General features: G+C 39.5%; 1 protein-coding gene across 2 annotated transcripts; it reads left to right on the forward strand.

The window, feature by feature from the left end:
* Window positions 1-1274: 1274 nt before the first annotated feature.
* Window positions 1275-11237, forward strand: LOC115751224 (lon protease homolog 1, mitochondrial). 2 transcript variants are annotated; one of them, XM_030689002.2, is made up of 20 exons: window positions 1277-1790; window positions 2586-2651; window positions 3096-3287; window positions 3387-3452; window positions 3612-3653; window positions 3769-3891; window positions 4161-4259; window positions 4342-4407; window positions 4684-4770; window positions 4959-4998; window positions 5653-5824; window positions 6357-6481; window positions 7452-7582; window positions 7682-7786; window positions 8057-8170; window positions 8374-8541; window positions 8834-8935; window positions 9136-9378; window positions 10134-10652; window positions 10772-11237. In XM_030689002.2, exons 1-20 carry the CDS (start codon window positions 1329-1331, stop codon window positions 10955-10957), a joined length of 3108 nt encoding a protein of 1035 aa, XP_030544862.1. In that variant the 5' UTR covers window positions 1277-1328; the 3' UTR covers window positions 10958-11237. The 2 variants fall into 2 exon arrangements, with proteins under 2 accessions (XP_048136558.1, XP_030544862.1); XM_048280601.1 differs by lacking the exon at window positions 10772-11237 and having other exon boundaries at window positions 1275-1790; window positions 9136-9377; window positions 10132-10275.
* The last annotated feature ends 1053 nt before the right edge of the window (window positions 11238-12290 follow it).

Genomic DNA, 12290 nt, shown 5'->3' on the forward strand with positions numbered 1-12290 from the left:
TTCATTCTTTCCCTAGGAGTGCTTTTTGTCTTGGGGCTCTGCGAGCACGTGCATCAGACAGCCGCACGTGCGACGTCCATGTTAGGCATGTCTTTTTGTTGGTCGCCGCCGTTACTACTTACTGGAAACCTCCGTTCTCTCGGCAAGTTTTCTTGCCCGAAAAGAAAAACAAATCCCACTCCGAAAATTAACATGGAAATTCCAGAAAACACCTTCAAAATGACAAGATTGCCCCCACCATGCGTGATATGCTTTTCAGAGCGCGCTTAGCCCAAAAAAATGCTTAAGGCACGATCGGTTTGCACGTCAAGAAATAAGACCCGAATTACACCGCCAAAACTCGAATATGAAGTGACACGACACGTTTATGCAAATTAATGCGAATCAACACGTCCTCGTCATGATACAAATTATTTGACATGTAGAATCAAAATTAAAATGTTTCATGCCAAAACAAGTAAACACAAATTGCGGACGCGATCATGACACGCAGACGCGGATTGTTAGCCCTTTTCTCCCGATGAACCTATTAGAAAAGAATTTGTGGGGATCATGGCTTGATTGGTCAACCGGTAACCCGAAGACACTGAGAAAGAATAAAATGTTGTCCAAATGCATAGAAATCTGGTTGCCGACGAAATCATGATCCTACGTCCCCACATGCAAGAAAGCATCGGTTGAGTTGACAAGCATTGGCAAAGGATCTTCAGAAGGTCTTGTGTGTGGGATTCGTGGATTCTGGTTCCCTATGCTACTTCTCTCACCATAAGATTGCCCGTAAAATAGAAACTAAGATAAATAATAAGACTCTATATCGTAAACTCGAATATGATGTAACACAAAGACGAGGGTGAGTTCATAGCCCGATTGAATGTAATGTAAATCTGTTAAAAAAAAAACGCGTCATCTTCTTATGTACAAGACAATATCTATTCATATGAAAAGATCGTAATCGTGTCGGGTAATTTTCATACGACAAAACCTTTTTGGAGTCCATGATGTTTCGCACTTATAAAGTCGAAAATCAATTCGAGAACTAGATAATCTCGACCTCTAAACAAGATAATTTTAAGATTAAAGTGTCGATTACATTAGTAAATCCAAAACTCAATTAAGGAGAATCCACTATTTTTTGTTATTTTAAGAAAAAACAGCAAGAAAATATTTTCAGGCGGGCAAAGAATATTCTGGCCAAGCGCCAGCCACTTTGAAATAACACAGTTTTTGTCCTTGCAAAACTCTCGGCAAAGCTTAAACCAAAGTCAGGGGCATTTTGGTCATCGGAAAACCCCCTCTCTCTATCTCTCTCTATCTAAAAACAAGGGTTTATGCAGGGCTTAACTGCAACGCCCAAAAGCCCTCTTCTTCCTCCGCAGAACCGCTCCAATGGCGTCCCCTCACGCCCAAAACTAGGGCTCGCGGGCCCCAAGATCCATTTTTGCGCGGCCAGAACCTTCCCTCGTCCTTCGCCAATGTTGAAACTCTTGTCTTCTTCGGCATGCCTCCAGACGCGAGTCCGGCACACCGCGATTAGTTCTCTCTCGCCGAGCTGCCCCCGAGTTGGGACCGAGTCGAGCAGTGCAGTGCTCAGGGCGTTGAGTTCGTTGAGAGGGTTGGGTGGGAGAAGCGCTAATTTGGGGCAAAGAGCGTTCTTTTGCTCGGACTCGGCCGGGGACGATGGCTCCGAGGCTGCGGCACAGGCCGATGGCAAAGCCTCCGAGACGGATACTGTGGAGAAATCCGTGTCCGCGATCATTCCTACCAATCCGAGACTTGATGATTATCTGACGGTGCGGCGTTCTTCGCGTATTATGTGGGGAATTGATGCATCCTTCGGGTTTCTAACCTTTTGAAATTCCACTTATGTTTGAGTTCTCTGTTGTTAGAATGCGTGAAAGTTAGCCCAATGTGGTGCTGAAGACCTCGGGAAATGATAACATTTCTTCTGAAAGTTAAGAAACAAGTAATTGGGAAGTAGTTGCATCTTGCTTTTCATGAGGTTAAAGTTTTTGTGTTACAAAGTTGATACGAGAGAAGCTTCCTTTCAGCTTTCATTTTGGTGGTAGCAAGAGAGATTTGGTTGATATCAAGGAGAATGAGAGTGAGAGATACGTGCTAATTGACCAATTATGCTATAGAGAGTGCTGTTTTTGTCCTGGCAAGTCCTGTTGTTCTGATAATTTCGGTGGAATCTATTTCCTGTTGACAGTGTGGATTCAGAAGTGGATTTGCTATTCATGGTGGCAAGCCATGTTTTAAGGAAGCTCATCTTTTTCTTTTCCTGCGATTTGCTTAAGTGCTTGTGTGGATAGATTGGCATTAGAGGTCCCATCATAGCTGTGTTCATGCAGTTTTGATGTTTGACTAATTCGGACTTCCTTCAAAGAAAACCTTCTCCTTATAGTTTTCGTCTTGCTGTTTAGAGTACTCTGTTGTGCCATTGGTTTAATTTTTCTTTTGAGTCAGTTACAGACATGCGCTGCAATTCTAAGTAGATTATGAAATAACTCTGAATTGCTGCTGTAAACATGAATGTGTGATCAACTTCAACTCATCAGGTATTATGATTTTTCTTTGTGTTGCAGGTTTTGGCATTACCATTGCCTCATCGGCCATTATTTCCTGGATTTTACATGCCGATATATGTAAAGGTAGAGCAGACTAAAGTGTCTCACCATCTCCTTTTCTTAGTTTGCAGAGTACATCAATGTAATACTTGGTAGCAGGTGTTTTCGCAATTTATCTTACAAGTTATGCTTTGCTTAGATTTGGTGCTACATGTCAATAACACACCATTGGTAAGCTATGACCTTTTGTCACTATATGTGCTCTTGAAAGAAAGAGGTCATCTAAAACTACCCCTGGCTTCACTTATTTATGAAGTCGCTGAAAAGCATTTTGGATTTCGAGCATTTTTCGGGTTGAACACTGGTTATTAATAGTTGGATAGTTCAACATGCATCAACTTTTGTGTAAGATTTTTTTGCCCATGAATTTTCATATTTTTCAAGGTGAAGATCTTCTGTTTTGTTGATGACCTTGTTTAATAGCTTCATCAGATGTTGCAATCTTGACAGAATAACAAAATTATGCAGGATCCCAAGTTATTGGCAGCTCTGCAGGAGTGCCGGAAAAGGCAAGCCCCATATTGCGGTGCTTTCCTCCTGAAAGATGAACCTGGTGTTGATCCTAGTTTGAGTGCTGCCTCAGAATCAGACAAAAGCATTCATGACCTCAAAGGAAAAGAGTTATATGATCGCCTTCATGAAGTTGGTACGCTTGCCCAGGTGCTTGATCCTATTATCACATATAATGCTATTTAGATGTTGTATTACCGTAAGTTGATTTACTTTATTGTTCTCCTGTCTTATAACTTAATACTCCAGATATCACGAATCATAGGAGACGAAGTGACTCTTATTGGTCATAGACGACTGCGAAAGACTGAGATGGTGAGTTTTTTCATCAAAATTCACCAATATTCTTTCCTGCATGTTTTCAAATGATGTTTCCTATATCACTTTTTAGCTTATAAAAGCTGCTGGTTTTTTATTCTTAGGTTTAATGATTCTCTGTCACAGTTGAATAATTCTTTCTGGATTCTGGTGTAGGTTAGCGAGGATCCCCTCACTGTCAAAGTTGACCATCTCAAGGCATGTTTTAACTTTTTGATCTTCTGATTTTGGTTGGGTCAACTAATCCCAGTGAGAAACATTGGTAGGTAAAAATCTGACTATATCCAATATTTCTTTCCCATTTCCATTACAGGAATTACCATTTGACAAGGAGGATGATGTAATAAAAGCTACATCTTTTGAGGTTATATCAACCCTCAGAGACGTTCTGAAAACAAGCAATCTCTGGAGAGATCATGTTCAAACATATCAGCAGGTTCGTTTTCTTCCTCCTGCTTGTACTATAGTCCTTCCTTCTTGTAGTTTATTTCTCCGTGTACATATTCTGCATTATTACTCTTTCTTAGTTTGAAAAGTATACTTGTCGGGGAAGGCAAATCCATTGACCAGTTATCTTTGTTGCGCTTATTGTTCCCTTTTTTCCTGTAGTGATTATGACTTTGGTACCATAGAGTACTTAATTTTGATCGCATGCTCTTCTGTATTCCGTCATAGTAACATCCTCTTCCCCCTTTGTATCTGCAGCATATAGGTGAATTTAATTATGCAAGATTAGCAGACTTTGGAGCTGCTATATCTGGGGCCAACAAATTACAATGCTTGGCGGTGCTTGAAGAGCTAGATGTATGTATGCTTTATGGTATTTATTCCTGCATGGTCGTGATCTTTCATTGATTTATTTGTCTGTAATATGTTGCCATACCAGGTGTATAAACGTTTAAAACTCACCCTGGAGCTTGTGAAGAAAGAACTGGAAATTAGCAAAATCCAGGTACTTCTGTTATTTTTTTTTTTTTTTTTGGGTTTTAGTGTAATTTTCTAGTTAGGGTGAATGACAATGCAAAGTCAGTCACTTGTGTTGAGAATTGAAACTTCATCCTATTATCTGTTCAATGAGGAGTCAGATGACTCATAGTAAGGGGTCAGATAGATCGCTGACATTGATGTTGCTAGTTGGGTCCTTCAAGCATATCCAAAATCCCTTATCAGCAGAAAATAAATTGAAGTACATATAATGATATCTTTCATTTGCTTGGCACATGCATAGGAATCAATTGCAAAGGCTATAGAGGAAAAGATAAGTGGTGAGCAGCGACGTTATTTGTTGAATGAGCAGCTAAAGGCTATAAAAAAGGTAACTTCATCTTAAACCTGTTTATCTTCTTATAACCAGGCTCCTTAATGTTCTAATGAAGGATACCTGCGTTGAGGTCCTGAGGCAATCAGCAGCATGTGAGGCTGGTTTAGTTGTGTTCTATTTTTTCTTTTTCGGTTTCCTCCTCCTTTTTGGTTTTTGGTACTGAATTTACATCCCTGTTCCAGGAACTTGGTCTGGAGACAGATGACAAGACAGCACTTTCAGGTTAGCCCTATCTCAATTATGTACTAAAGACCTATTCGAGGAGGACCTTTTTTACTAGGGTCCAAAAGTATATTGGTTCTAGTTATACAACCAAGTTCAACTTGTGTTGTGCTGACATTTTCATGCCATGAAATGGATTTTAGCAAGCCCAAATTTATTACATATGACAGGGTTGACGTTTCAAATGTTTTTAGTATTGCTTTTTGGTAATTAGTTTGCAAGAATTTGAGAAAGTCTGACCATGTACAACGGATTTCTTTCCTTTTTTTTTTTTCATGAGATTAACGAAGATTCACTTGAAAGGAAAAACATATGCAAAAGGACCTTTATGGTTAATGTTTGGGCAATTCTATGCTTGACATTCAGACCGTCAGTGATAATGAGGACCGTCTTATTAATTAAGTACCACAATGGTCCCATGGACTGCCTTGATCGCGAAGATATTACTCAATAACTGGCTCCTCATGTAAAATCTTCCAATTTTGTACTGGCTAGAGATGCTGTAGGTTGCACTTGCTCTTTAAGTATACTGGAATCCGGTCTTATTTGAAGCCTTCTTGTTTGGAGTTGGATAAGGGGAAGACTTTGTTCTTTTTTCCCTTTGTTTTCAAGAAGATGTGCAGTCTATCATTTGTTTCTGTTCACTTGCTGCAGCAAAATTTCGTGAGAGAATTGAACCCAACAAGGATAAAATCCCAGCTCACGTTTTGCAAGTTATTGAAGAAGAGCTTACAAAATTGCAGCTACTAGAGGCTAGTTCAAGTGAATTTAATGTGACTCGGAATTATCTGGATTGGTTGACTGCACTGCCATGGGGAAATTACAGGTCTGTGAGTTTGTCCACATTTTTGAGATTGATTAAAAATGATTTTGTTAATGTTCTTTTTAACTAGGTTGTCCTGTTTATGAATATTATGTAAAGCAAATTATTGTGGTGGGGGATTGCAAGTCAATCTACATATAGTGAATGTGGTTTCTCAATTAGAACCATAGATTTACCATGTTATAGCTATTAAGGGTGATTATTGCTTAGTTACTGGCATCTGGCTTTCAATGGATTGACAAACTCAATCTCTTCAGTGTCTTTCCTGTTGGCTTTTTCAACAAGGACGGATATTATATTGGATGGGGTTGCATTCTTTAATGCTTGTCTACTTTCATGTGGATTCCACTGGTACTTGTATCTGGTGGCTCATGTATATTAATTTCCTGCTGTATGATAAGAAAATTACTGATGGTTTGACAAAGAATATTTTAATCTGTTGGTTTATGTTTTGGCTGCCAGATTGGCCATGTACCGTTTACTTTGGATCTGTTGATTCTTTTCACACGTTTGTGTAATTTTCATATTCAACCAGTGATGAGAACTTTGATGTACTTCGAGCGCAAAAAATTCTTGATGAAGATCATTACGGATTGACTGATGTCAAGGAAAGGATATTGGAGTTCATTGCTGTTGGAAAACTTAGAGGAACCTCCCAAGGTGAGTAAAACTTGGTTGTTCCTCTATTTGACTTGTACATGCACTGATATTGAGTTGATGTTACATTGTTGATCAATTATTGCATGGTATATATTGATGTGAATGCGCTCATTGGCCCGTTACATGGTGGCAATATCTGTCTTTATTGGAAGTACCTGTGTTCATTAGATAGGGGATCCAACGCTAAGTGCTCCGTGATCTCAGAGGTTTGCAAATATCTGTCTTTGTTGGAAGTACCTGTGTTTATTATATAGGGGATCCACTGTTAAGTGCTTTGTTATCACAGACATTGTACTGACGAAAACTACACTTTCTACAAGGGCTACAATGTAGCTGCTCTTTGGTTCTTTTGGTTTTCATTTTCGTTCTTTGTGGATAGGATTACAGTTTAGAGGGTGTGAGCTGATCATTGACAATTTATTTGGTATTCTGATCATCTCATTATTAGATTAGCTGCCATTTTATTTGACTTTTGCTGATCCATTTATCATACTAATCACATGCCAGCTCTATGCGCTTCCCACGGGTGAAAAAACCTGGAAATTGCATGTTGAGTGTTAATTCAAATTATCTTTATCTAGTAATTTGTGTATATATAATAAGTGGGTATCAGTCCACTACTAATTAGGAGAAGATTCTAGATGATGTGCAAGTGGACGCATTAATAATTCATATGTGCAACTTTGTGTCTGCGCCTGCATGCCTTATGCATTGGACCTTTTCTTCAAGTGTAAACTTTGGCATGTCTACTGCTGTCATTGTGAAAACTTCTGAGCGATTGGACTTGTCAAACATAAAGAGACAATCTGCTATGATTTTGTATGTTCATGCTTTCATCTCCGCCTTGGCTATGTATGCTTTACGTGGCACTCCTATTTGCCTGGTGACTTCACTTTTGTTTTACTTCTGTTTTCGTGGGTTTAAATGGCTCGAGGGCACCACCATTCCTGATATCTGGTTCTAAACCCAGGTAAAATAATTTGTCTATCTGGTCCACCTGGAGTGGGTAAAACTAGTATAGGTCGCTCTATTGCACGTGCCTTGGATAGAAAGTTCTTTCGCTTTTCTGTTGGAGGACTAGCTGATGTCGCTGAAATCAAGGTAATTTCTCTTGTACATTGTTATTTGAAGCATCAGCATCTCTAATAACAGGACTATTGCAAAGGCACACCTAAGTATATTTCCTGAGTTGGCTTTCAGGGGCATCGTCGAACATATATCGGGGCAATGCCAGGGAAGATGGTGCAGTGTCTCAAGAATGTTGGAACAGCCAATCCTCTTGTCCTTATTGATGAGATTGACAAGGTACGGGCAATGACTTCTCAGGCCACTATACATTCTTAGTAGAGAGCTTAACTTAGACCTTATAACCTCCCTCTCTTAACTGTCGGTCGACATCCAAGGCACCTTCTCGACCTTCCGGTCTTCATTGTAAAGAATCTTAGGAAATCAATTCCGGGATCAAATTTCAGCTTTGGTACCATTTTGTGGTTCCGGAATGAGGCCCAAGATGGATATTGCAAATATTGCAGTAGATGACTTCAGATTGTTGAACGAGTTTGTGGTTCATTGCAGTTGGGAAGAGGACATGCTGGAGATCCAGCCAGTGCTTTGTTAGAACTTCTTGACCCAGAGCAGAATGCTAATTTTCTGGACCACTATCTTGATGTCCCGATTGACCTTTCAAAGGTTAGTTCTCATGCTGCTAAAAGTACTAGTTTGCATTGTTTAGTTGGAGCGTGCATTATTCTGTGTTTATTTTTTAGGACGTTGGATTTTATCTTTTTTGACTTTCATGCTTGTGTTGTTCATGGGTGATAATAGCTACCTATGCTTATGTGTTATTCACTTATTTGAGCTTCCCTTTGGGTTATTATTATTTGTGTATGCAGGTGTTGTTTGTTTGTACTGCCAATGTGGTGGAAATGATACCCAACCCTCTCTTGGACCGGATGGAGGTCATAGCAATTGCTGGGTACATTACAGATGAGAAGGTGCATATTGCCAGAGATTATTTGGAGAAGTCTACTCGAGAAGCATGTGGCATCAAGCCTGAGCAGGTTGGTCTCTGCATGGGTAATTAAGCATTGGAATGGAGAGAATATGTATTACAACACAAACATGCTTCAAAATCAAGGTCATAAGGTTTTATAAAATTTGTTTTATGAATATTGTACTTGAGTTGGGAGATTAAAGATGCTCTGTTTGTATGATCAATGATTCTAGATAGCTTTTCTCTAAGGGCTGTCTTGAGCTCACTGAGCATTAATGGTCAAGGTGTCAAGGTATCTTGAACAATGAATTAAGGTGTTGTATTTGTTGTGAGTAATTGGAAAGCCTATTCTCTTCCAGGTTGAAGTGACTGATGCGGCTCTTCTTGCTCTAATAGAAAACTACTGTCGAGAAGCAGGGGTTCGGAATCTGCAGAAACAAATAGAGAAGATCTACCGGAAGGTGTGTTCTGAATTTGTTTGACAATATGATCTTCCTAAAACTATTATCAGATAGCTGTCCTCACTCATAAATTAAGCAGAAAGCTGGACAGTTGCTTTATAGTCATGTTGCTCAAAATGTTGCTGAGTACGATGTTTTTGTTTATTGGGCAATTGACTTCACTACATTAGTTCTGTGACCACAATAACTTAATCTGGCAGATTGCTCTGCAACTTGTACGGCGAGGAGAGCTCGCGAAACCTGTCCAGGCTGCAGCACAGGTAGTGGAACCCAGTGAAACAAATGTAGAATGTGTTGATGAATCAGGTAAACAGGAAATTGAGAATAATGCTCACACGGGAGCCCAGTCAGATGAAAGAAGTGGTCACGAACAAGCTCTGGGAATTTCTAATGAAGCTGCGGACCATGCTCAGCAGCCAGCTGATCAACTTACAGAAACAAAGGTACCGATTAAAGAAATTACTCTGTTGATCCAGAAAATTGGTTTTGCAGTGTTCCTCAAACCAGAACCAACTAAATTTTGAACAAAATGAGCATATTTATATGTATAAGAAATTAATCTGTTGATCCAGAAAATTGGTTTTGCTGTGTTCCTCAAACCAGAACCAACTAAATTTTGAACAAAATTAAACTTAACACATGAAAAATAGATCTCAGCGAAACGAAATGTTTCAGTTTGATTTGTTTTAGCTTCTGTTCAAATTGTTTTGTCCAAAGGTACAAATGTTGTTGTCCAGTTTGAAAGGCTTAACATACAAGTGGGGGTTCTAGCTTTTGCTCACTGCAGTAATCAGTAATAGTACGGTTGGTAACTGTAGAACAGAATTATGTAAACTAGACTAATGAAGAACAAAAATAGATTAGAAAGTATTTGAAGCCAATAAGGAAAATGTCAAACCAAAAGCAAAGTAAATATATCGGTTTCAATTTGTTTCCCTAAAACCAAAGCAAACCAAGTAATAGGAAATTATATTTATCAATTTTTTCTTCTCGAATTCCCTATTTCACATAGATAGACATGCGTGCAAAAAAGTGGTTGGACTATTTTTAATTTAAAGGGAAAATTTTCGGAGCAAAATGATGTCACTTGAATCTTACTTTTCAGCATGTGATTTTACTTAAAAGTTTGTTTTTTGATTATCTATTCAACCCTGTATTCATAATGCACATGTGTACTTCGTTAAATGATCCTTGACAGTGTCTCACTGATGCCGAGGAAAACCAAAAAAGTGAAGCAATAGAGAATTCAGAAAAGATTCAGGTGGACACATCAAATTTATCAGATTTTGTTGGCAAACCTGTTTTCCATGCGGAACGAATCTATGACCAGACACCAGTAGGAGTTGTAATGGGTCTTGCATGGACTGCAATGGGTGGCTCCACCTTATATATAGAAACTACTCAGGTCGAGCAGGGTGAGGGAAAAGGGGCCCTCCATGTCACTGGACAGCTTGGGGATGTCATGAAAGAAAGTGCCCAGATTGCTCACACTGTTGCAAGGGCTATTTTGCTTGAGAAAGAACCGGACAACCCCTTCTTTGCCAATTCCAAGCTTCATCTCCATGTTCCTGCCGGGGCTACCCCAAAAGATGGGCCGAGTGCTGGTTGTACAATGATCACGTCCATGCTGTCGCTTGCCTTGAAGAAGCCTGTCAAGAAGGACCTTGCGATGACTGGTGAAGTAACGCTCACGGGGAGGATTCTTCCCATTGGCGGGGTATGTCCTGTATAAGTGTCAGTGTCGTTTTTATCTTTGGCATGCAATTGTCAAATAATTTTCATTACTTGGTTTTTGGATATATTGAATTCACAGTGTTTTTCATTGTGGTTTATCAGGTAAAAGAAAAAACTATAGCAGCTCGGAGGAGCGATGTCAAAACCATAATATTCCCTTCAGCGAACAGAAGGGATTATGATGAGCTTGCATCCAATGTGAAAGAAGGCCTTGATGTACATTTTGTTGATGACTATAGTCGGATATTCGACCTGGCTTTCGGGAAAGAAGCGGCTGCAGAAAAGTGATCAGTCTGTTTACATTGCTTTGCCCAAATTTTTGCTCGTCACGAAAGTTGCGGGAATCAAACCCAATTTTGTACAATGTCTTAATAGCCAACCCAATATGTGGGAAGGAACACAAGACTCAATTGTTTATTACTAGAATGGTAGGTACCTTTTGTTTTCACCGCTCACATTCTTCACACATCTTGTGGCAATAAGAACAGCTTAATTCTTTGAGGTGATAACATTTTCTGCCATTGAGGTCCAAGGACTAACTGATTTGCTGTGATCTTCGTTTTTCGGTTTTTGTTGCTTTTTGGTGTCGCTGCTCAATGTCAAATCTTTGCAGCCGTTGTAGTGATTGTGTCATGTACTTGTATCTCGCCGAGAATAAGTTGAATTTGCTTATTAGTTACATCATGCCTGTTTTGTTTTTTGTTTTAAGCAGGAAGTTACTAATGGCAAGACTAGAAGTTAGAGGCGATTGGGGGTTTTTTTTTTTGGCAGTTTCTAAGGTTTCCAGACCAGGATTGATCGACCATTTTGTGCAGCGCCGCGATGGAGATTTCAACGGACGGCCAGCGCATTAGGTGTTGTGGACACGCCCTGCTTACAACATCATGTTACTTTCCCAAGAGTCTAGCTTTACTTGATGAGTTTTGATTGAATAGACCTGTTAAACGGGTAGATTGAATCGGATTTGGATCGGTTCATAAATGGTTTGATCTAAATTGACCCATTCATCCATTTATAACCCATTTATACGTAGTGCAAATTACTTGACTCGGACACATATTACTAAAACACTTATAAATTAATCCAATCTAAGAAAACTTATTTCTTATATGCTTAAAAAAATCATATTACAAAATCATTATGGATAATTTTTATATTTTTCATTTTTATTTCTTTTAAAAAATTGAATTTTTGATTATTTGATTGTTTTCTTTATTTTCTTCAAAGACCGGCGAGCATGCTGGCCAACCATTGCCGGTAGCAGGCAAGGGCTGCCCGACCCTCCCCGACCACATGCGAGAAAAACGTTTGTATGCTAATTTCTGTATTGCGGTATACCAACCGGGCCCCTCGGACTTGGCGGAAGCTAGGTACTCAAACTAGGAAGCCATGGTGTATCTTGACCTCTCGTAAGCAGCTGACGAGTATGTCAATAGGTTGTTTTCCCTCGCGAAATCCTTTGCAAAGCCCGCACCGCCTCTACACCGAAGTGGCTCGCAACGCCGTGAGAACGAGCAGAATGATTTTGAACTTGCTGAAATTCATCTGTTCTTTTCCTTTTTCAAATGCGAAACGAAATATTTTAACTGGAAATTCGTACTTTTGGATGGAGACTTATAAT

Source organism: Rhodamnia argentea, chromosome 6, assembly GCF_020921035.1.
Source record: "Rhodamnia argentea isolate NSW1041297 chromosome 6, ASM2092103v1, whole genome shotgun sequence".
NCBI lineage: Eukaryota > Viridiplantae > Streptophyta > Magnoliopsida > Myrtales > Myrtaceae > Rhodamnia > Rhodamnia argentea.